Consider the following 26,473-nt stretch of genomic DNA (forward strand, 5'->3'; position numbering starts at 1 on the left):
GGCTCCCATTAACATCAGTGATGCACTACGTACAACACCAAAGATGGAACATAATGCCATTCTACATATAGCTGTGAACATAGCCGGCAGATGCATTGCTGCGAAGGTTGCTATCAAGCTCTGGGCAACTGGACACATTAAGGATTGCAGATACGGACCGAAATCCTCTCTCACTAAGACTACATCAGTGATAACTTGGACCACTGCGCTACGGAACTTACGCCTAGCGGCATCTTTTCCGCGCACATACCTCCGAGAGATATGTGGGTAGAGAAGAGTTTCTGGAGAAAAGACGTGGTGAACTTTTTCGGAGATGGATCAAAGCTCAAGCGGAAGGTTGAAGGAAAGTCCTCTGTCAGGAGCTCTAAATCAATTCTTTCAAGCAAAAGTGGTAATCATTAAGGTAGCAGTCGATGTACTAATCAGAAGTGTGGCTTCTTTTAGGGAGGTATGCATCCACTCCGTTAGCAGAGCTGCTTTATAGTACAGCATCTGGATCTCAACATCTTTTATGGGTCGATTCAACACATTTTGGTTAATGTTTTGGGTATGAAGCATGTATCTGCCAGACTGTTACCAAAAGTCCTGAATCTTTTAGAAAAACTACGTCAAATAGAGGTCACAAAAGAGAGGTTTGAAAAAGAGAACCGATATTAAAAGCCATTTTGTTTCAGAGCAGGAGGGACTTCAGATCCTCAGTTTCACTGTACTAAAAAATGCTTAAATTAAGTTAGACCCGGTGTGATAGGTATTTAAGGACTGATTACTTCAAATTTTAGGCTTGAGTTCACTGACAGTCAGTTCAAAGCTAGTCAAGAAGCACCTCACTAAATTGTAACGATGTGTAAAGCTTTCTAGCCCAGAGAGGAACGTAAAAGCTCCCTTTAACTGAAAGGCTCACGTCGCCGTAATGAAGGGTGTCCTAACTGGGCAGTGGCCCTCCCGAGGTGAGACTAAATTTTTGGAGGACGTAACTTGTCAAAGTTGTCAATAAGGAAGATGAGGTGGGAACATCCAGACACTTTTTTCCTACACCAGCTTTCGGCAGACTAAAGTAAAAGCAACTCGATTGCGATACTTTTTACGAACCCGGCGAATTGTTATAATCATTTGCGCCGACGAATTTGACAGACGATGGAATAGTGAAGACGAATCATGATTTCTGGCATGCTATATGAATGAGATAGGACCTTCAGCTTTTAATCTATAATTTGTATACTCCTGCAACATGTTGCTACAGAGTACAATAGTTTTGTTCACCTAACGGTTGTATGTATCACCCAAAACCATACAATACTTATATTAACCTTCCCATTTACAACAAGGTGCTTACCCAGCATATTTTCTACCAAACTGACCTTAACTAGAATTTATTAAGTTAACCTAACTCTCCTAAGCGAAATTATTTCTAGAAACAGCCTTTCAATTCGTGTAATTACGGTCCAAATAGCTTGTAATCGAATACCATTTATATGCAGGCAAGCCAATACGTACTACACTAGTAGCCTAAAATTACCGAGAAAGTGCGCCAATTTCTTAGAAATATAAATATTCAGCAAATAGGCCGACTAAGTGGTATGTATGTATATAAATATATATGTCTGTACTTATGTACTATCTAGTATATTAAACCATATTTTAGGCGGTTAAGTGGGAATTGCCCTTCTTAGTAGTGGCTTCCGGAAATTTGTAGTACTTAGGCGACAATAATTGTACCGTGCAAACTATGTAACTGCTTGTACATATTTACATATGTACATAAATATAGACACACGCTTGTATATTTTGGACAGACATTGCCTTGTATCCAAACTGCTTGAACGGTGGTCTAAGCAATAGCAAAGATATATGAATATCATATTTGGTTAACTGCGAGCTAGTCCGTTGTTTGACCATAAGGCGCAGAAAATGCTAGCAAATGTGCTTATGTTGATGTGTATGTACAGTTCAGTATTTGAGCTTGTGAACATAGCTTTGTTATAACACAAATGTAGAACCCACTTTGCTTTGAAATTGATTTTCCCGTTATAAATAGGAAAGTTCTATTTTCTACTTGGCGGTAGACCGCAAAGGATAGACAAAGTCAAAAGGTCATTGTGAATTGTTTCGTTCAATGCGCACAAGGTGTTGGAAAATTAGTAAGAATAGCTTGTTAAAATTCCGCAAACTTAGTAATAATAACTTACGGACTTAGAATTATTCTTACGCGAGTTTTGAAAAATAGGTATGTACGTAGGAATTCAGCAGTAAAAACGGTAAAGTATGAAGTACCAGTTTTTGTATTCAACTCAAATGGCAGGCATTGGTTGAAGCATATAGACACGAATAACCGAAGAAATAATGATAGTTCAATAAAAAGCGGGAGATTCCAAACTCTTTCCAAAAATCTCTTTCACTTAGTCAAAGCCTGACTTTCGAAGGACTGATCAATTAAAAAATAATGATAGTTCAATAAATAGGGGGGAGCCCAAACTCTTTCCAAAAAAATCTTTCACTTGGTCAAGGCGTGACTTTCAAAGGACTAATAAATTAAGGGAATTACGCTAAGAGCTAGCCCCAACGACTGTTTCTTCTTTTCACACTCAAAAAGTAATATGATGAAGGCCGATTTCACTCAAATTGGGAGATCAAGATCTATAATCTATTTTCTGTCGGATCGGAATAATCCATTTAAACTACATGCGCAAATCCATCGATTTTTTTTCCTATATTGCTATAAGCTTTTTTCTGAATATTAACGTAAAACAAAATTGAAATTTACTTGAAATTTTGTGTTTCCAAAAGAATTACGATTACGGAGTCGTTGAAAGTTTTTGCAGAAGTGCTTAAAGAGTCTACTTTATCATGAACACAAGTATTTCAGTAACGCAAAGCATCCAGTGAAGCTCGTGAAGGCAAGGAAAACTTGTCTTATACAAGTCGCCCCTGCACTTCTGTTATAGCATCGGATCTCAACATTTCTTTTGGCTCGACTCAACAAATTTTGGTTAATATTTTGGGTATGAAGCGTGTCACTGCTAGATTCTTATCAAAAGTCCTGAATTTTTTTGAAAAACTACTTCGAGTGGAGGCCACAAGAGAGAGGTTTGAAAAAGAAAATCAATACTTAAAAGCAATTTGTTTCAGAGCAGGAGGGGCTTCAGTTCTTTACCTAGTTCCACTGTACATTTTTTATTTTGAAAACAATTTTTAATTTTTTTTTTAAATTTTGTTTTTAAACAATAGTATTTCATATTTATTTAAATTTTTTTATGGGTATTAAATGACAAAATTGAGTATGTAAGTGACATAAAGAATTGTTTTTAATCGGAGAAAGGCACAAAAAAGAGGTTTGAATAAGAAATACGATACTTAAAGTCCTTTACCTAGGTCCACTATACTAAAAAAAATGTTTTCACTTTTTGTTTTGAAATTTTTTGAAATTTTTTTTAATTTTTATATTTTTTGAAACTTTTTTTTAAAGAAAAATTTTCATATTTTTTATTTTTTTTTTGAAAAATTATTTTTTCGTATTTAATTTTTTTTTGTATCTGAGTACTAAATGACAAAAGTACTCAAGTGCCACAAAGAATTGCCTTTAATCAGAGAATCTTTCTGAGAATATAATTTCGAGCTTAGGACCTTACCGAATCTACGTAAGACCCGGTGTAACAGATATATAAAGACTGATTTCTTCAAATTGGGTTTATAGAATAATGGAGCTATAACTCTCTTACATATATAATCATCTTTAAGATATATGTAGTTATGTTAACTATATTTCTTAAAGAAAAGAAAAAATTTTGAATACAATTAAATATTGCATCCCACCAACTTTATAGCCGTAAAAAAGTCACTCAATATTTTTGGCGGCTAAAAGCTACCAGCCCACACAATAACCTAAGACTCAAGAAGCCAACAACATGGCCAGCATCTTTGTGCAAAGCAACAACATCCACAAAGGACAACAGCCACTGTGCTGCACTCGGCTCATAATGAGCCATTCTATTATAGCCACTTTATAAAATATCAGCTGCAGTTGTGGTACATACACATAAATACATATATGACAATACACTTAAATATTTACAAGTATAGACATAAAATGGTGTGTTGCAGGCGAAGCTGGCTGGTGAACATGTCATGTAGTATGGTGTAGATGAACAGGCAGCAACATGACAACAATGTAATGTAAACGCTCGTGACCAGCAGCTAGGCAAATGTACGACAAGTTCACTAACGAACAACGCGACCAGGCTGTCAGACATGACTGCACGACTACACGGCGTTTGCTATACGTAAGAATGTAGCCATAGCATATTTATAGGCGCATAAGCAGAAATAACGCTATGTCACGAAGTGAGTGTTGTATGGGCGAAGGACGACGCCCGACTCGAACCAATGTTGTACGGAATGTTGTGTTGAGCCGAGGTAGCGTCATTACAATGAGAGCAACATAAATAAATAATTTCATGATTAGGTTATAAGTGTATCTACTGCGCGGCGCGCTGGACGTGACAGTAGACGGTGCCATGTACTCGTGGAAGGCATGACAGTTGCCACAGTTGCGAGTTTGTTGTGCTTTAATTTGCTTTTTATTTCATTTAATTTATTCGCTCTCGGCTTTGTGAAGTAGTCAAAGTGCGACCACAACCGCAAGCCGATGTGAGTTACTGACAGAATTTGGATATTTTTATTATAATTTGACGCTTTTATGAAATATTTCGCACCACTACTTGGTCATAGGCGTAAAATATATGAATTTTGAAATTTTTTCCGTAAATTTGGAACAAATTATGCTATTTTAAGTTTATTGTCGAATATATTGTATATTCCAATGATTTTATGGGAGTTTCTAGTTGTTTACTGTAATCATCTGGAAATGAGATTTATAAGTAGTCCGATTATATGAACCCTTAGTTTTCCGTTCCTTTGAACGTCGTGTCAACTTAACCGAAATAGACCGTTTTTCGCTGAATATTTTCACTTCGGCGATATTCTCTAGTAAAATTTGCAGTTGGACAGGCTATCATATAGCTGCGGGTTGATTTCTGTTATAAGAAAAATATTTTCATTTAATCCATGAGTCATTTGAGGGAACCCCTAGGACTAAATCATTCATTTTTTTACTTATGCTTTTGGAAAGTAGGCATAAATTTGAAAGAAAACCTTAGAAAGAAAATCTGGTTAAAGCCAATAATATCCTTAATCCAGCTACCCAAAAAACTACCCTTTAACACCAAGTGTGCCTCATCTAGTTTCTTAGAACTTATTGTGTTCGTTCAGTTAAATAGTCAGGCCGATCTCAACGTTGGTTTTAATCTTTATTTTAAATTTCTAGGTTAGGTCAAGCTTAATTACGGGTATTAAATATAGTTTGTCCGAATTTTCCAGGTTAGAAAACTGATTGAGTGGAAGCTCCTGAGTGGTTCGTTACGCGGTTGCATGGATTTCCTCGGGTAAAAAAAACAGATTTTTTTCAGCAATTTTTTCTCATATAAAAAAATAAATATTTTATTAGAATTTTTTATTGTAACAAGCCTACGCCTTTAACAAAGAAATTCTGAAATTTTTGAAAAATTCGACCATTGTGACGCCATTTCCGGTGACATCTAGGAAAAAAGGTGCGTGTGCTCCTTACAAAACCATCTAAAGTGTTTTAGTTGAGACCTTAACTTAGAACTTGGACGAAGGAAAAAAACTGAAAATTGGATTTTTGGCAGACATTTTTACAAAAAAATTAAAATTTCAGTGAAAATTTTGCGACTTTTTTTTCAAAGAGTTGTAACCGAAAAAAAATCCTTCGTCCAAGTCTTTAATAATTGTATCTCAAAAACCTGTGTAAAATTTCATGAAGATCGGTTTAGTAGTTCTCGAGAAATTTTGCCAACCAACTTCAAAAACACAGTTTCGAGAAAAACGCGTTTAAAGACGGCGCACTTAGCCTAGCTAGCCTCGAGCGCACAAGTTCTCAAGGCTGTATCTTCGAAACTATCACTTGGATCAACTTGAAAGTTTAGGAAAATATTCTAGAGCTGTTGCAGAATTTAACAAGATAAAAGAAGAATCGATTTTTTGAAACCCGTAAACCCATGTAACCCCTTAAACTACATTTTCGACTTATTGACTTAGAGATAAACAACAGATTAAACAGACGCCAAATGTCCTGCCATCAAGGGCCCTCAACGTTTACCAGCGACATTAAAAAACCCCATAAAATATAAATATAATTTTTCGAGTCAAAATATTTACACGCATTTCACCGCTTTCGCATGTGTCTTCTTATTAACTACGCATAGTCGCGTCAGCAAGTCTGCTGTGCAACATCGAGGTCTCGCATTGAAAATCACCGACTGAGTCGTCCTTATACTACTATATTGCACATACATATCTTTTGGTCTTAAATGCGCTTGTGAGACATTGCTGTTTACTGTGCTGCGAGTGACAGTCACTGCTGTTAACTACATTTTGGCACATTTACTCGAGTATTTATGTGCGTAAAATTATATTCTTGGATTGTTGGTGCAATACCAAACCGTATACATATTTGTATATGCTAGCGCGCGCCTGCAAGTCCTTTGGCTCGTACAGATTTATCGCATTCCTACAACTGCTTAGTTTTTGCATTCGCGCTACCCGCATCATCGCGTTTGTGTGCAAAACTTTTCTCCAGTCTCCCGCATAGAATTTTCGCTGTGGCCACTAAAACAATTTCATTATTGCCTTTGTCAGCAGCGGCAGCGCCGTAGCAGTGTCATTTACACTGCTTTTATATTGCTATTGTTATTGTTATTACAACATTTTCTCTTCGTGCTTCAGTGTCGTGCTACCCGTTAATTTAATTGCTCGTGGTGGTGACATTGACACCAGCTCTACAATATATAAATGTACATATATTTACCGGGGAGATGTGTAACCGCTTTTTAGCTATCGAAAGTGGCACATGATGGCGGTTGACTTTCATGATGGTCCATCTATTGGCTTCCTTTAAAGTTTTCAAACAAAATTAACCGAAAAGTCTTTTCTCGTTCTTGGCTTAATGCAGAGCAAAGCAAACCCCTTGCACTTTATTTAAACAAATTTTAGTTTTTTTTTGGATTTTATGTCATGACTAGTCAAGTTCATTCAGTCCTCTTCCCCAAATAGCCAACGTTTTTTTTTAGTTTTTTCAAAGAAAAAATTAACTAATATTGACACAACTCATTCACCTGCTCGGAATGTATTACTATTTGTTGCTTTACTGACTTCTGAATTTTTAACGATTAACCCCTTTAAAAAACTTCTAGCTAGAAATAACTTTTGTCGAAATAAGGCCGATAGTTATTATAAAAATATAAAGAAACCTTTATACTGGATGTTAAGACTCATAACAAAGATAGAGTAGAAAATAATCAAAAATAAGATTTGCCTTCTTCAAAACAAATTTCGCTGAGATCCCAATTATTGTTGTCCAATGAGCATTTTCGCTGTAAACAACATGCTCACGAGATCAAATTTCGTTCAGGTTGGTATAATGTTTTTACGACGCGAGCAGTCGTATTTAGATCGATTTTAACATATTGGGTCAACAAACTCATAGCGCTTTCCCCGAAGCCTGTAGAAAGCCAAATCTGCCGAAAACGTGATGACACTCGTTTCATGTTTGCCTAAAAAGTCAGTCACAATCGTAGTAAGATGTGATGCATTCAGATCTTTTGGTATGAACTTTTGACTCACTTCATACTAAAAACTTTAACGAAAATCGTATTGAGTCGATCAATAAGAGGTGTTGAGATCTTTTGCTATCTCTCTGATTCCAACATAACGATTTTCAATCACTATTTCTAGAACTTTTTCGATGCTATCGACATTAACAGAGGTTAATGGACGCCTGAAGCAAGTTTTGAATGACTTCCCGACTTTCAGTGAATGCTTTATAACACTCAAATACTTCTGCTCGTGTTAAAGGGAACTCCCCAAGACACTTCTGCAGACATTTTCAAAGATTTCGTGGCCGTGATTTCGTTAGAAATACAAAGTATCAAGCAAACTCGTTGCTCAGTTTTTTAGAGATCAAATTTCACATGAGCAAAAATTAAAATTTTATTAAATTAATCAATTTATTTTAACGATTCGGTGATTTTGGGCATTTTAAATGGATCAGTTCTAGTCAAATTCGATCCGATGGTAGAACTGTTGATTGTCTTTGGAATTGTCTAATAAAACTGCGGTCTGAGAAATTGACTCAGACTCAGATATTAGTTATTGCTGTCTATTATAAGAGCAACAACTGTGACGAATCGAACAACAACTGGTATAAATGTTATAAACTGGCATAATAAAATATAAATATATAGTAGCAAACGGTAATATTATGACAACGGAAAAATGTCCATTTCAGACAAATACGTACAGCTAAAGCATGAGCGTATCAGATTATGTTAATAAAAATGTATTAGACTTAGGGACTAGACCATTTATTCCAGGTATGGTCATATTTGCTTAAGCCATTGTTTGAGTTTTTATATATTTCATATCGAAATATTTCACAGAAAACTTGCTAACACATTTTAATTAACCATTTAGTCCGTCCTTTCTCAAAAGTGAACAATTGTCAAAAAGTGATTCAGCGATATGTGATTATTTAATAAAACAGTGTAACTAAAAACTAGTTCCAAACTTTTAAACATGAGCGCATTTTCAAGCAATAACTCAAATACAAACATTATAACACAAAAACACTGAAAATATGGTACAAATGATTAAATATTTAACTCACACATACATATGTACCTAGCATATACAAGAAGTTCAATCAAAACTTTACACGCAAAAAAAAATAATCGATAAAACCACGTGTTCAAAAATACTAAAAGTGCAATAGTAATAAAAATCAAACGTAAAATACAAGTGACAACAAAATGTGGTCGCCGGAATCGGAAATTAATTCCATTGCAATGGCCACAACGATGCGTCATTCGCAGTCATCGTCATCAGGTGAGTTCGTAAATTGTTTTTGGAGGAGACAAAGTGAGGCGATAAACAGTTGAAAACCATATAGAACTATACGAATGACATAAATTGGTGTCAAATTAAAGAGATTGTAAAATTATTAAAATAGGAGACCACTTATTTAATTAAACTGTGGAAACTTAAATGTTATGAATGCGTATATGGTAGATAGTCATCAGCATATGTATAAACTAATTGGAATATAATTTTAAGTCATAAAAATTGTTGAAATGTTTACTTATAATTTATTAAAGTACCAGGACTACTATAGTAAAACACATTTTTTTGTCAAAATTCGATTTTTTTTATTCAACATTATTCTCTTCAGGGGTGATATGCTGATTATAGCTACCCTCCAGCTTTTCGATATCATTTTTGTAGTACGATTTATCCTTTGCTTCAAAATACTCCTCAGTTTTTGTCGGTAAAAACCTCTTTTTGGCGTCCATTGCGTACATCGTCTGTGCTCATTTCACCGCATCTTAACTTAACAAACCAATCCTTGATGGTTGACTTTCCTTGGGCAGTGTGCAGAAACTCGTCATTAAGCCGATTTTTTGCTTCTTTTCCCGCTCAAAAAGCAATATTTTATCTCACGCGAAATTCCTTTTTATTCATTCTTTTTCACAATAACAAAAGTTGCTTCACTCAAAATGACATAATTCACAAATTAATGATCCGACTGCTGACAAATTTATGCAGCGCGCATTTTTGAAAGTTAGGGCTAATTAAAAGTCATATGGATATAATTGTAGTAGCGGCATCTTTTTTTTGAGGTTGATAAATAACTGATTGCCTTTGGGGAATGCCGACATTGAAAATTTTCTTACATTGGACTGAAAGCACTTTAAATCGCAAATCTAAAAAATCCTATGCCTGTAAAAATATATAAGTATATGAAAGAGTTCACGTCACTGTTGACGGTCATAACTTTGAAGTCGTAGATAATCTCGTCTATCTTGGAACTAGTATAAACACCACCAACAATGTCAGCCTAGAAATCTAACGCAGGATATTTTTCATCTTGCCAACAGGTGAGACATGGATTACGAACTGAGTAGGCAATTGAGAAGCAAAGTCCTCTCTCGACAAACAAAAGCCAAACTCTATAAGTCACTCATAATTCCCGTCCTGCTGTATGGTGCAGAGTCTTGGACGATGTCAACAACGGATGAGTCGACGTTAAAAATTTTAAAGAAAAGTTCTGCGAAAGGTATATCGATTATGAACGATGAGCTTTAACGTACGATGAGCTGTACGAGATATACGACGACATCGACATAGTTCAGCGAATTAAAAGACAGCGGCTACGCTGGCTAGGTCATGTTGTCCGGATGGACACTAAAACACTCCAGCTCTGAAAATATTCGACGCAGTACCCGCCGGGGGAAGCAGAGGAAGAGGAAGACCTCCACTCCGTTGGAAGGACCAAGTGGAGAAGGACCTGGCTTCGCTTGGAATATCCAATTGACGCCACGTAGCGAAAAGAAGAAACGACTGGCGCGCTGTTGTTAACTCGGCTATAATCGCTTAAGCGGTTTCTACGCAAATTAAGAAGATATGAAAGAGAAGTGTACAGTTGAGCTGAACCATTGGCAATCATTTTTAACGGCAGAAAAGAATCATTGAGGATATTGCCCAGTAGGCAGTCGTTCGCCGTATAAAATTCTGGTTTATTTTCAATTAAATCGACCTGATTGAAATAGAAACGAAAGATTTTTATATTGGAAGTAAACGGTAAGATTTCCAAAGGTCCATAATCGCACTCGCTACTGCAAGTTTTTTTGCTGACGAGATAGTTTTTAAACCCAATTTTATTGAAGGATAATTCCAAAACAATACTCGGGTGAATAAAAATAAATTAGTTGCTCAGCTTTACTAAGAGCTTTCGTCTAGTGAATGTATAAAACCATTTTTTTCAAAAACGGCAAAAGAGTGTTAGTTTAAAGCATATATATGTATATATTTTTCATTTGTATCCATATTCTAGTCTAGAGGCATGGATTACAGGTAATTTTTGAAATTATTTGAAAAAAAGCAATTACTATTTTTACTATCCATTCAAAATTAGAAAAAGGAGAAAGGAAATTTCAAAAATTAGCAGCTGATGAAGTGAGAGGTTTCAAAACTTCATACATGACCACTATTTTAACCCTCTTAGAAATCTGAAACCAAAAATAAAAAATTTGAATCGGAAATAATGTCACAATTTCTGGTTCTACAGTAATATTGGAGAAAAGTTTTGCACGAACTGCCGGAAAAAATAACACTATTTTGACTGTTTGGAATTTTTTAAAAACAGTAAAAGATTAAAATTTGCAAACGATGCACAAAGGTCTTTAGCAAGCCTACTGTGATACCACCGAGACTAAAGTCCTCCACTCTATTGAGAGACTCAGCAGGATGTTAGATTCACTAAGAGATCATGGCATTCTTTCACTAACTTAGACGAAACACTAAGGGACTTTAGTGATTTCAAAGCCGCCTGGCTATCTGTATATACAAATATGGTATATTCCTTGTTGTGTGCACACTCCTTGTCAGAACAAGAAGGGTTTCTTTAATTGCCTGGAAGTCGCTACAGTGGCTTGGTACCCCAATGGCGATTTTGGTTTCTAGTTCTGCAGAGAAGACACCGCCTCTCAATCGGTTATCTATTTTGGAACCATCTGTATACATGCTTATCCCTGCGCCCTTGTCTACCTCGCCACTTTCGCAATCTTTTCTGAAAGGGAAGGCAATATTGGCGACTCTCTTTCTCTGCTCAACTCTGTAGGATTTCGAAATTACGTTGTAATGAAAGAACCGGGAACTTTTTATGTACTACAGAATGTCTCTTATTATTGGCGACTAAAAGGAAGGATTTTCTCAGTCCAATGTAGACTTCGCTGTCATTTTTGATTAAAACAAGTCCGTTGGCAGGAAGTATAAAATTACGTTAAGTGCCTAGCTTGGCGTTGTTCTGAGGGCGCCATTCGTCTGTACCTATATCTCCGAAAATAATTTGAATTTTGAACAATCCTTTTGTGGACACATTTTTCAATGGCTAAACTTTGAAGAATAAAAAACAATTTCATTTTTCTCTATTTCTAGACTAGAATACCATTTAAGCAAACTGCACAGATTATTCATTTGATGTTATAATTTTTTACGGTCTTTGCTTCCATACTTAATTTATATTTCTATAAAACAAAAGCAAGTAAATATAATTTTTAGCCATCAATTATTATTGAAAGTTTCACGCTTGCTTGAGTAGAAACACCTATCGAATTGTAGTTGCAAAATCAAACTTATTTGTAGAAATATAAAAGTTTAAAAAGCCAAGTTTTACTATTACTCATTGTCAGGGCTAAGCTGAAGTAAAAGACGCGCAGCAGAAAGCAAAGAAAATCAGTGCAAACCTATTCTACGTTATTTTTTTTCTTTTTTTGGCACTCAGAGAAGACTGTTCAAGACGCTAACCTTGTCTGCCTGAATTCATTGCTGAATGAAATGTAACTTTTTTCCAGCAAATTGTTACGTAAATGAAATGCTTGCGAAAAATCTCAACCAACTCATTTTTGTTTTTTGCAAATTTTGGCATGAAATTGCGCCCAAAGCAGCTTATATGCTGACTGCTGCTGCTGTCAGTTTTTACAATCGCCCACAATGCGGCTGATGAGCGCAGAAAGCGCACACGTGGCAAAAGCCCACACACTCACACACATACACATACGCGCTTGTAGTGCAACGTAGGCAGATGAATACAGAACTGAACATACGAATGTTTGTATGTAGGCTTAGGAGCATAAATATTTGTATGTGGGTAGCGCATGTGTGTGTGTGTGTGTGTAATTGCAATTTGGGTCAAAGCCGTAAGCATTATGCAATTCATTGCATACTTTAGGGCCTCCAAAATGGTTAGCATACACATAGCAATGCATACATACAGAATTGCTGCGTATGAATGAAAGATTTGCTGATTTCCATTCACAAGCTCACCGCATGCTGTACGTAAAATATTTCTGTGTGTGTGGATCTACATATGTAAATACAACGAACAAATATATGTCTGTAGTTTACGTTATTTCGTTTCAAGTGAAGGGTTGCATTTTGAAGAGAAAATGCTTTGCAGCAATTAAGGCGCTCAGGCCATGCAAATTCGTACACATGTACAATACTCGGCAGGGTCGTAAAATTTTTACACACTTTCACTTCAAATATACATACGTACATATGTACGTATGTATGTGCAGTTAGTCTGTCTATTCGTTTGAGTCATTTTTTTGGTTGACTTAACGATACTCATTTACCGCATGGCAGTCAGAGGCAGCGTGGAATGCGACTTTCTGATGCCACATAACGTTAATTTGGTTTTCTAATGAAATGTTTGATCGTTTCTTTGAACAGAAAAACTAATTTTTACGACAAAGAAACATTTTTGAAAGTTTAGTTGTTGAAATAATTGAGTACTAATTTCCTGTCCAATGATTCGGACCATTTTTAGGAGCTTATACTTCTGCAGGAAATAATCAAATTTTTCTGAAACAAAATTGAACCGAAACTACTTTATGCCAAAAGCTTTTCCTAAGTAAGCTTATGGTGACAAGAATATAGTAAACAGATAAATATATCATTGTTGCACTATTAGAAGTAATTTCCAAATAATTTGGAGGAATGCTATCAGGTGAGCGGAACGAAAATCTGAGTTTTTTCCGTTTTTGAACACCCGAATGTGAACGGATGATTTTTAGGTTAGAAATGACGGTTAGATTTCGAAATCTCCATTGGATTTCTGAAGTATTTGTGGCAATAAAAAGAGGTATAGGTTATATGTAGCTAAAAATAAACCAATATATTATTACATAAATATGTATTATCAAAAGTAGCGGAGAAGCAAGGTGAGCTTATTCTGAGACAAAAGCGGCCTTGAGTACTAAGAATCCACCAATATCTACAAAAATTCTTGAAATTCTTTTACAAAATCAACCATTTCTTGTATTATGGCGGTGCTTTTTCTCTCTCTCTCTGGATCTCTGTATAATGATTTGACGACATTTTATAGAAAAAATCTGTAACTAATAATCAACAAAAACAATCGGAAAAACGATGTATTCCATTTTGCATCCAGTATAATGCCGGAAGCAGAGATCCATCTTGGTAATAATGGAAGAATTGTAAATTTTTCAGACCAATAAGGACTAGCATTTCACTACAATTGTAAAATGTCTACCTATGCAATTGCAAAAAGTTGCAAAAAATGCAATCCGAAAAGGAGAAAAGAAAAATCAAAAAAATATGAACTCATTACGAGAATGTTTGTTTGCAACGAAATCATTATATGTCCTCTGTTGTCAATTGCCAAGAAATTTATATTGTTGCTCAGAGGACATCTGATGACAATGATGCAGTCATTTAAAATTCAATGCCAAAATTGGAGAGCAAACTATACATATTATATACAAGCGGCAAAATATTTGCAAGCATTACAATGTTTTGTAATCTTGCGTAATTACAATAATAAAAAACTTAACTTTCACATGAAAATATTTGGTAGTCGAAAAAGTATTTTCGTATTTTGTCAATAGATGTCGTTGCAGTCGTATACCTCCAGTGCTATCAATTATATTGTATCATACCATATAGTGTTGAAAAGGTGAGATCTTAAGCTACATTTAACTAAAAAAATTAAATTAAAGAAAGTTTAAGCTGTTCAAAAATGAGTAATAACAATGCAGAAATTCGTTATATTTTAAAATTTTTTATGAAAAATGAAAGAATGCCACGCAAGCAACCAATAAAATTTGTGAATTTTACGGAGACGATGCTGTATCAGTTCGTGTAGCACAATAATGGTTCGCTCGCTTCCGTTCTGGAAATTTCGAAATTTCGATTTACCCTGATGAAAGTTTTCCAACTGATGGAATAATGTCTCTAGCGGAAAAATGGCAAAAAGTGGTCAAGCAAAATGTTACATATTTGTTTATTTATTTATTGTTATAAATATAAAAAAAAAATATTTGATGTTTGATTAGAATTACGAAAAGACTTTTTCGACTACCCAATAATAAAATATGTAAATTTAAGTATGAGTAGAATGTATAATTAAGAAAATATAGAAAATATTGCAGTTTTTTGGGTAAGAACGAATTTTATTTTAAACGAATATAACCTCAAATTTTACACACGTTTTTTTGTAATACAGATCTAGCAGGCACAGATGGGCCTATGTTCGTTATTTCGTCTTCAGTGAATTTTAAATCAGTTTTTCACGCTATTGATGGATATATAAGATCTACTTGTAATGCAAATTTACAGAAGAAGTAACGGAAAAACCTTGAAAGATTAAATTGGGGCCTATAAGCGTCATATAAGAGACCCACCTCATTAAAAGCTGTTCCAATTTAAATTATAAAATATAAAAATTTAATTTTTGTCAGAAAAATCTATGTGTGAACTTATTGAGCGCAGATATTCAAACTGATCAATCCAAATTGTTCCAGATTGCATTCTAGTCTGGTTGCAAACCTTCTTCCCTAGACAAACATATGTGGAATGAGAACCTATTCATATTTTTATCATGATAGAATGTAGACAGAGTCGTCTACCTTGAAATATAAACTACTATAACCGCAGGTGACGGATGACCCTAGTCAGAATCATTGTCCAAGGCTTTGTTAGATTAGGAATTTGTAGACCAAATTTGTAAACCAAATTGTAACCAAAGCTAGGAGTTTTTGAACTTAACTGCTTCAGCAATTCAAGAGCCTAGGACGACTCAGACATCAAATGTATTATTTATAAAATTTGCGGATATTTTTATTAAGCTATGTGTGTTTTAAATAAACCTATGTTAATCAAACATTTAACTTATAGAAAAAACAGTTTTAAAATATGTTATAATTTTTGAAACGAACAATTCTCCAAACTCCTTACATACATATAATATTTCTATAATATTTACTTTCAGCTCTTCCAACATTAAATTCTACGGTTTTTTTATGTATACTGCAAAGTGTTCTTCCGGGAAATATTATTTCTTGTTGAACAGTTCACACATACTTTTGCATATATACTATACTTATAAATATTTATTATGCCAAAGTGTTGTATGTAAATGCACTTGTCGGGCGATGATGTTATGATATATGCCTATTAAATATGCAAAATGCGCCACTTGCAAGTCGGCAACACTGCTCTTCTTACCTCTCCGCAACACTAACGCTGCCTTTGCATTTTTTGGCCTCCATGGATTGTCTTTTATGTATATATACGCATACACATGTGCTATATGCAGATGTAAATATTTAAAACATGCATATGAATTTATTTTCTCATGAGGTGTTGCTAAATAATTAGTGCAGCATTTCATTGCTTTTTGCAATGAAAAAAATCATTGCAGTAAACTATAAATATTTTATATTATTTAAGCGTTGAAAATCTATAAAAAATTCAAACTATTTAGTCGCAATGAAAATGCAAATATAGTTCTTGACATCCAGCCAAGTAGTTGAGCGCTATTACGAGTACGGCATCATACCAAATTTTGTACGAGAACTTGAGCCAGATTGACAATGTGACCGAGAAGTATGGTCCGAAGGTAAAACCATGGGTAAATACGATAGCGAAATCCATTTGTGGAATCCTATAAAATTATTGATAGCTTTGAACTCAATGACTACATTTATGTCTTCCTAGTCGTATATCGTATATACAAGGTAGTTATTACCGACATTCTTTGGGGAAGTACGTTTAGGTACATTAGGCCTGTTAGTTTTATGGTATGGAGTGTAGAGCGAGTTTTCACCCGATTTAAGGAAAACACGCTCTCTCAATTTTATTAAGATAACTCACGTATTATTATTATAAAGTCATCCGGAAGTTCGTAAATCTTTGTATTAGATATTTGACGGCTAAGGGAAGTATTGACCCGATTCAACTTATTTGTAGCACCCTGACCTACTACTATCAAGAAAGGACTCTCTTTGAATTTCAATTATAAATCTGACACGTTAACCGATATTTTCGATGAAAAGGTAACTATTGGCTGGAGTCCAAATATTCGGTACCTAGGCGCTTGAACAGTTTTTGTTGGGCTTAGACAATTTTTTGTCATAAGTTGGCATGCTCTAAAGGCATTAATCGTGCAAAGCTTTATACCATTATATTAATTTTTTTTCTTGTTTTTACAAGAAAGAATCAGATGTGTAGGCCTGGCTGTAATCCGATTTCGCCATTCTCACACTGTATTATAAAAATATCAGAAAATGTTACAAATTTCATTGAAACATTGTTCAGGCGGTTTGTAACACCCAGAAGGAAATTATCTGAGATCCTGTAAAATATACTATCGACAATCTTCGAAGAAATTACTCAGATCGGATTACTTATGTAGCATATAGCTGCCATACAAACTGAGCGATCGAAATCAAGTACTTGTATGGAAACTTTTTTTACATGTGAAGGGTATTATAGCTTCGGTGTAAACGAAGTTAACGTTTATTCTTGTTTTACTTATACCCGTTACAATACTTTCCGAAAGTGTCTATCTGCATTCCGCCAATCTTTCTATTTGCCCAGCAATCAAAGTGGCAATTTTATCGTTGTGCACTCAAGTAAAGACGCAAAATGGTAAATAAAAGCGAAAAAATACAAATATTGAGTGTATATATACATATAGAAACATTAACGTAAGCGTGTGTTCGTTGCTTTCATTTCTTATGTCTGGTATCTTGCTACATACTATACGCCACCCACACATCATTGTGTTGTGATAAGTAAATAAATATAGACAAGTGATTTGGTTTGCACGCTTTCTTTCTGCTAACTTTCGTTTTACTGTAATTTTCAAGCCCGTATGTCATTGCATGAAAAATTACATTCTTTGTTTGTACACAAAGGAAATCAATAAAAGGACTTGGAGCAAAAAAATAATCTATATATAAACGCAAACAAATACATATGTACATATATGTATAAGCCATATTTGAGTTTATATATTTTTATGTATATTTGTATGTATGTGTACGAGAGAATTTGCAAAACATTTTTGTGCGCGAGTGTGCCACTTTGTTTTTCAAACAATCCATCACTTAAGCATTAAGGGATATAACTCACAAAGTTCATACGTAAATATATACACACATACATACATATGTATCTGAGCGAGTGAGTATCATGCATACGCTTGTAAAGTATTGAACATATAAATCAGGAGATTTTGCGAGAATTCGAGGAAGGGTTGGTCTATGTTTTCTTTGCTTTCTATTGACCTTTTTATGATTTTATTATACGAATTATCATATAAAATGAGAGGTGGTGAATAGGAATGTATGGATAAAGACTATTAAGGAAAAGGATATATTAAGTTTGCCTCGAAGGTTTAACACCCGGAAGAAGAGTACAAATGATTAGCATGATGAGCTGATATGAAATTTTGAAAACGTCTTTTCCGGACCACAATAGAATATAGTTGTTATACAAACTGATCACTTTTAGTGGAGTATGTTATAGGAAGGCTGAACCGCCTATCAGTGTGCAACCGGGTACCCCTAATCTGCGTGCCGGAACATAAAGGGGCAGCTGCTAATGAGCTGGCCGACGAACTAGCACGCTCTGCGACAGCGTCCAGGATGATGGGGCCAGAAGTATGCATTGCAGTGCGGTCCCACACTAGAGTGGGGAGAGAACAGCATTGACAGCAGACAATAGGAATGCGCCATGCTAAGCTACTGCAGGGAGGGTAGAATCTTGCAAGGTTTAAGGAAATGATCAATCTGCCTCGAGAAAAATTCCGCCTCCCCGTCCCGCTCTATACAGGGAACTGCAGTCTCAGGTCTTAAAATTGAAAACTATGAATATGATTATGAAAGATTTCTAGTAAAAATTTGAGCACGTAATGAAACTAATCGAGACTAGGCCAGAAATGGTAGCTATATAACTGCAAATCTCGGTATGACTACCGAAAACAAAACGAGATATCATCTGTAGGTTTACTAAAACTCAATTTGAATATAAACTAGAATTATTTAATAAATATAATGTCTACATAAACTCATTCAATAAGGTACAATTTGGTTATAATTAATTAATTAAACTAATTTTGCGCATGTTCATACTAATTCCCTTACATAAGTTGGAACTGGACTTGTACTTATATGTACTTATAGAAAATTATTGCCTTTGCCTACCTCCGCTAGCAAATGAAACGAAAAATTAGCGGAAACGCTTCGTTTTTCTGAACATTTTTTCCTCTTTCTTTTTAGCTGCTCATTTGCCTAAAAGTATGCTATTGCTCATTGAAAATTCACGACACGCAAGCTGCCTATTATAATTGCACTAACAGCAACAACATGGTGAACCGGTAGTTGCTACTTCAGGCAATTACGCACACATGCGCATATATATTCACATGAACCTATATATGAGGAATGTTTACTAATGTAACTAGTCATTAGCACGTTTATTCTTGCCCCTTACGCTTTTATGTATGTGGGTATATCTTCATTTCGGTATATAATTATATAAGGGTATATGTCTGTTAGAGGCATGCTTCGGTGACACGGCAGAAATTTTGTTAAAAATACTACTCGAGTAAAAAAAATACTGAAATTAACTTTGAGGAAAACATGAACATGACTCACCTATAAATCTAATCCAAAGTAAACAGGACTTTTTGAATCTAGTGCCCCCTGGTGCGCCATCTATGTATATGTCGACAGGTTCGTTAGAATGTGCTATCTTTATCGATTGTCCAGTAAGAATTTCATGATATTTCATTGATTGGAAGTGAAGTTATTGAGTTTCAAGTGTCAGTATGTTTGTGTTATCGGTGCGAAAATGAGCTCCGAACAAAAAGCCAACATTAAATTTTGTTTTAAAATTGGTAAAACTTTTACCGAAACGTTTCAACTGATGAAACAAGTTTATGGCGATGATTGCCTATCCCGTAGATAATCAAAGTGGTCGTGAGGACATAAATGACGATCAACATGTGGCCAATCAAAATCCGTGATCACCGGAAATTCCATCAAAACTGTGCGTGAATTCATCAAAAATCAGCCCAAATCATCATTGAAATTCATGGAAATGGAATTGAACATCTCCAAAATATCGATTTATCGCATTTTGACCGAACATTTGGGCTTACGAAAGGTGTGTGCACGGTTTGTTCCGCACAAATTGACTGACGACCAAAAATTGCACAGAATCGTCTCATCGATCGACGCTTGTGACCGATGATTTGACCAAAAATCACTTGAACCATTAACCACTCCCCGTATTCACCTGTGCGACTTCTTACTTTTCGGAAAAATGCATTTTCCCATGAAAGGAAAGCATTATGCAGACGTAGAGGCCATTCAAAAGGCTTGCACCATCATACTGGCGGCCATACCGGCCAACGAGCTAAAACATTCGTTCGACATCCTTTTGGATCATGCAAAAAGCTGTATTGAAGCAGAAGGAGACTATTTTGAATAAAATAAATTGATTTTGCTGAAAACCCATTTGTTCTGTTTTTTTTTTAAGTCCTGTTTACTTTGGAAGGCACCTTGTATTATAGAATTAAATAAGACAATAAGAAAAATCGATTTTTTTGAAGCGGTGAAACCCATGTTACCCCTCAAAGAGTTAGCATCGTATGATATTTATATATGAACCTTTTCGGTATAACCTCAACAGCCACGCTTGAATAAAATAGATTCTTATAGCTTAGGCACGAAGTTAAAAATCCTTGATTATCTAATGTTGAAAATTTATATACCTGAAGATCTCAGATATACTTGATGGTCTCAGAGATATTCCGCACTTCATTAGGTATCATTTTATGATGTATTTTTCCGTTTGGCATCAAATGAAATGTATTCTAATTGACCCGGGTTGAAAATTGGCCCAAAACAAAAAAAGAGAAAATATTTTCTTCGGCTCCACCGAAACTACATATAATATCCTTTACAGGTGCATTTTTATAGCATCAAAATGATGATCGGTCAGTTCAAATTTCAGCTATATGATATGGTGGTCCGATTAAAACATCATGCTCGGAGATTGTAGCGATACCTTGTATAATCATCTTTGCAAAATTTCCTGACGATACCCTGTCAAATAAAAAAAATCTCATACAAGAACTCGAGTTTGATCGATTCTATGGCAGCTATATACTATAGAGGTCCAATATAGGCGATTCCGAAGAATGAGCAGCTAAAGGAGAAACTTTCAGGTCCATATCTAAAACTGAGGGAATAGCACGGACTGTCCGACAGACATGGCTAAATCGACTCTGCGCATCACGCGGATCATTTATATACACATACATGTACTTTATAGGGTCTCCGACGTTGTCTTTTAGGAGAGTTTTTAATATAGTACCTTGCGAAGAATATAACAACCCATTTCTAATAGTATGAAACCCATTGCAAAATAACAAAAAAAAAACAGGAAATATAATTTGCGTGCAATCTGAAGGCGGGAAGAAGAAGAGGATGGTTGATGAAAATGGCAATACTGTGAGTTTTATGTTAGACGACAGGGTTGTAAGTAATAAAAAGATCTACAACTTCAATTTTCATACTTCTGTCACATAACCTCAAAATAGCCAGGTTTGTGTTTTTTTTTTCAATTTTTACCATTTTCAAAGACTTTTTTCTGCCTTAAATTGGTCTCTCTTTAAAAACCTACTAGGGGTTCCACAATAACTTGTAGGATCCACCAACTGTCATCTACATATATTTGTTTACTAAGGTTGAAAAAAATGATAGAAAGCGGGGTCTAATATCAGTTTTCAGAAACTCTGAATATTTTTTATACAAGTAGAAGCATACATAGAAACATAGAAATATGTATATATTTTTATGTATACTCGTAATATATATATTTTCCTTAATCTACGCAAAGGGACCTATGAGGTCATCAAAACTCGCATTTAACTATTTATATTTTCTCTTGCTAGGTACTTTCGACGACTTCGCCTTTTGCCTTTGCATTAACACGCCTCACACAAACACTTATGCATACACACATACACATATAAAACACATACATGTATATTCACTGCATAACGTGCACCTCGACCTTGTCCTCGGTGACCATTGCAAAGTTTCACCTTTCGACTTTTACCAAATACAAGAGATCGGCATCTGCGATAAACGCGCCGCGCTTCTTACTTATAAGCAAATAAGTATACAATTACCTCACTTATTTTTTATTACCTTTCTCTCGGCTACTTGATACTCTGACTTACATTATGTATGTGTGTGTATTTAAAATGTCGAAAACATTGACGGTAAATTTGAATTGGTGGTACAAAAAATAGCGGTATATTTCGTAGTTACATAAAGCTACACTTACATACGCGCATACACGTACAAATGTAAGTAAGTAGCAAAAGGTAATTGATTGGCAATTGTTGGGTTTTGGAAATGTCACTGCCAATATCCAACGACAATTTCAGCACAATTTAGTCATGCTAATTTGGCAAGTACTTTTTTGTTACTGTATCAAGTGATATTTTATTCGTGGCTGAATGGCAGGCTATATGAGTACTTTTAAAAGAATGGTATATAACGAAATTTATTTTCATGACTCTGAAAATTGTTTTTGATTGATGGATGGCGCTGCTGATTAATTTAAGCAAAGTTATGCATAATTTTGAAATTAATCGGCAATAAAAAAGGCGAGAAAGCTTTATTATGTAGGTGATATGTGTAATAAAAGTTGATCATAATGCGGTTATGGAGAAAGAACACGAATGGAGTGATATAAATATTTGAATGAACTGTGAATGTGATTCGGATACACTGAAGTCCCCTCATTGCATTTTATTTGCGGTAGCACGCTATTTCCTCCTGTTGATAATCGGCAAATGAGGGGCGAAAAGAATTTAAGTCCCTTAAAGCAAGGGATGGGTTATTATGGGAAGTTTCTTCATGTCAAAATTACAGCCCTGAAGAGCAACAGGGCCATTTGAACTCTCAACGCGTCAGTAGAACCAAAAATCTTTTTTTTAATCCTGCAAAACCTTTTTCAAAGAAATGGATAACAAAAAAGTATTTAAGAAAAGTTTGAGACAAACAGACGCCTTGTTAAGGAACTTAACACCCAAACAATCTTTAACCAGCTTGGGTAAAATCGCCCAGTCGCCGCATATCAAAGCCTTATATTCGTCGTTTTTGTCTTTGAATTTACTTTTAATAAAGAGATTTGTACAGTGATTTTTCTTTGAATATGATAATCTTATCATCACTGGCTTGATTGCTTTAGTAGAACTACTTCCTCAACTTGACAAACAGACACTGAGTCGATTTAAATCGAGTTTTACATCCGAAACTGTAATTGAACCACTTTTCGTAATTTAGATGAGCCTTTTCTGTCCATTTGCTGAATTGTTTTCGATAGACCAGAAGATGCTTTTTTAAGAATACAACTTGAAACTTTTTTCCTTTTTTGTCGAAGAACTTTTTAAGAATACATATTTCTTACACTATTTTTTAAGTATGTGTCTCCTCTTTTTTTTTCAGGCATCTCCTCCTTGTCCAGTTGTGGCGATCCGGAACGTCTCCCCGAATTGCCACCTGGCGATGAACAACGCTTACAACGCGCTGCACTACATTTACAACAAAAACTCATTTTACGCGAATGGTTACGTGACCATCGCTTACAACACCACTATCAGCGCCTACTAGCCGTCGAAGTAGCATCACTCGAAGATGTCTACTGGTTGGAGGATTCACGTGCTACAAAAATACTCGGTAAAGATTGGCAATTATGGTCGCAAGCACGCCAGAATCTGCCCACATCCAAGGCACAATTGGATGCACTTAAGGCACAACTTTGGTCGACCGTGGTGAAATCCAGTCAACATCAAGATGCCTGGACATGGGGTGGCATGTTAGTGGTATCCGTATCGGTGGCCGGACTTGTCACGTTGGCCGCCATGACACAACCATCACTGGCGCCGGAAGCACGTCATTCACTTCTACAATATGTGACTGGAAAATATTTATTACCTGCCAATTGCAAAGTGCAATGGGACTGGAAGGATCCAGCGGCAGTAGGTGGCACTATGTGCTTTGTTGTACGTTTTTTCCAACGTAACGGACAGCCTTATCCCATCTGTGATACAGATCAATTTTTTGTCGAAGTCACCGAAGGTACACGTAAGGTTGTAACTATTAGCGAGCTGGGCTCATCAACAGATCCGAATAATGCGAATATCGCCAAAGTGAAATTCACGGTACGCACAGCGGGACAATATAAAATCTCAGTGCTCATCGGCTCCAGTCACATTTCCGGTTCACCTTTCACCAAAACATTTGTACCCGGACCAATTGATGCGCGTCGCTCGCGCTTCATACGTCCGGCTAGCACGGTAATATGTTGTGCCGGTACGCCGACAATGTTGCACATTGAACCGCGCGATGAATTCGGAAATGCTTGTAATTTCGATGAAAACGATGATCCGGTAAAGGTAAGTTTCGGACAAAGAACTACATACATACATATCGATATTGTTACACATGTGAGCGCTGGCGGTGGTTGCCACAAAAACATTTTATAATGAATCACTTTACTTCGTGCAGGGCTATCGTGTCGAGATTTTCGATTTGAATGGCGAACCCATTGAAAAACTACATCACGCCATCGCCTTCAACTATGACCGCGTGAATACGCGTGTTGCCGTGACGGCGCTGTTCCCGGAGCCAATATGTCTGCGTGCCGTTATAAGCTACCTTGAACAGAAGCTGCCAAACGGTGATTTTGACATCATCGTTCTGAGTGGTGAGTTCCTGAACATTCTAACGGTGTTCACATATTTCGAATTTCACTTTTACATTTCGCGCACGTGCGAATTGCTCGCAAACACGGAAATAAAAAATGATTTGCTGATATATAAACTCAGACTTACATACATATATGGTTGTTGAACTTTCTAAAGGTCAAATGGTCGACACGAGTCGTATTAAACAAACTTTTTCCATTTATTTTCACTTCCTATTCTCCTCACCCTGCTTTACAGGCAGTGACACCACGTTAGTGCATAAAAATATCGCATCACGTAAACATAATATTTGCTATGAAGCCAAATTATTAAGCATCTACGGCACACCGAAGAGTAAGCCACGTAAAGTTCTCTGCTATGTGGGGCCCAAACAAGTGAGTGTTTACAGTTAAATGTGCTTCATATGGCAGCGTCAATTTTCAAATGTAGAATTCACTTATTTTTCAGGTGACCATCAAAGAGATGATACTCAAATTTATACCCAAACGCATTGCGACATTCCGTCTGTGTCCGTCAACTAAGTTCCATTTTTTGCCCACAATGGCCACACAGCCACATGGACCGGTGTTTATAATTGATGATGGCGCCCAGCCGAAAATCGAATTAGCATCACGTGATCGCAATATTATTGCGGCAACTTTTACACATTTTTTGTTGAAGAATATTGGTGGTTCGGAAACGTTCAAGGATAAACAGGACTTTTTCTACCATGAAGTGCGAAAATTTCATGCGAGCTATTATCATGAAAAGCTTGCATTGAGGGTGAATCGTGAAAAGATATTAGAGAGCAGCATGAAAGCCACTAAAGGTTTCTCCGTATCAGACTGGTGTGGTAACTTTGAGGTTACATTTCAGGGAGAACAAGGTAAGTGATGATTTTTCGTTTGTCAAACCTTGTAAATAAATTTGTTTTTGTAAAAAATTTCACTCAGTGAATGTGGAACAAGTTTTTTAAGAGAATCAGATGTTTCCCTCTCACGACAATTGTTATAAAACCAAAATGTTTTCAGAAGATCCATATCAACTTTTCCAAATCAACTTTTTCTTCTTTCTGCTTTCAAACAGGCATCGATTGGGGTGGCTTACGCCGTGAATGGTTCGAATTGGTTTGCAGCGCACTGTTCGATCCACGCGGCGGTCTCTTCTGCACATTTCATGACAAGCATCAAGCGCTGGTACATCCAAATCCAAATCGACCATCACATCTCAAGCTGAAACATTTCGAATTTGCCGGCAAGATTGTGGGTAAATGTTTGTATGAAAGTGCATTGGGCGGCACTTATCGGCAGCTGGTGCGAGCACGTTTTACCAGATCATTTCTGGCGCAACTCATCGGTTTGCGCGTGCACTATAAGGTAAATAGAGACAATTTTAATGTTAAATTTACATTGTATAAACACATCTTTCTCACACTTTAGTACTTCGAACAAGACGATCCCGATTTGTATCTATCCAAAATCAAATATATTTTAGATACAGATTTAGATGCAACCGACTCATTAGAATTGTATTTTGTCGAAGAAGTTTACGATACCAGTGGGCAATTGAGCAAAACTGTTGAGCTAACGCCGAATGGCTCGAAGGTGCGCGTCTCGAATGCGACTAAAAATCAATATCTCGATGCTTTGGCGCAACAACGGCTTTGTAGTAGCGTTAAAGAAGAGGTTGATGCATTTCTAAAGGGCCTAAATGGTATTATACCGGATAATTTGCTGAGCATTTTCGATGAGAACGAATTAGAGGTGA

The 26,473-nt window shown here is 35.9% G+C and overlaps 1 protein-coding gene across 7 annotated transcripts in view; it reads left to right on the top strand.

Moving 5' to 3' along the window:
* LOC126752461 (apoptosis-resistant E3 ubiquitin protein ligase 1) overlaps positions 1-26,473 on the top strand; it is a 39,786-nt gene that overhangs the window by 11,639 nt on the left and 1,674 nt on the right. For 3 of the 7 annotated variants that reach the window (XM_050463271.1, XM_050463272.1, XM_050463270.1), the window contains exons 2-8: positions 8,545-8,955; positions 23,466-24,415; positions 24,528-24,726; positions 24,965-25,101; positions 25,157-25,592; positions 25,793-26,082; positions 26,146-26,469. In XM_050463271.1, coding sequence (XP_050319228.1) covers positions 8,880-8,955; positions 23,466-24,415; positions 24,528-24,726; positions 24,965-25,101; positions 25,157-25,592; positions 25,793-26,082; positions 26,146-26,469 — 2,412 coding nt within the window. In that variant the 5' untranslated portion in view covers positions 8,545-8,879. Of the gene's footprint in view, positions 1-8,529; positions 8,956-23,465; positions 24,416-24,527; positions 24,727-24,964; positions 25,102-25,156; positions 25,593-25,792; positions 26,083-26,145; positions 26,470-26,473 lie in introns of those variants that run through there. The other 4 variants (XM_050463273.1, XM_050463275.1, XM_050463268.1 and 1 more) reach the window with 4 other exon arrangements.

Source organism: Bactrocera neohumeralis, chromosome 3 (assembly GCF_024586455.1).
Source record: "Bactrocera neohumeralis isolate Rockhampton chromosome 3, APGP_CSIRO_Bneo_wtdbg2-racon-allhic-juicebox.fasta_v2, whole genome shotgun sequence".
NCBI lineage: Eukaryota > Metazoa > Arthropoda > Insecta > Diptera > Tephritidae > Bactrocera > Bactrocera neohumeralis.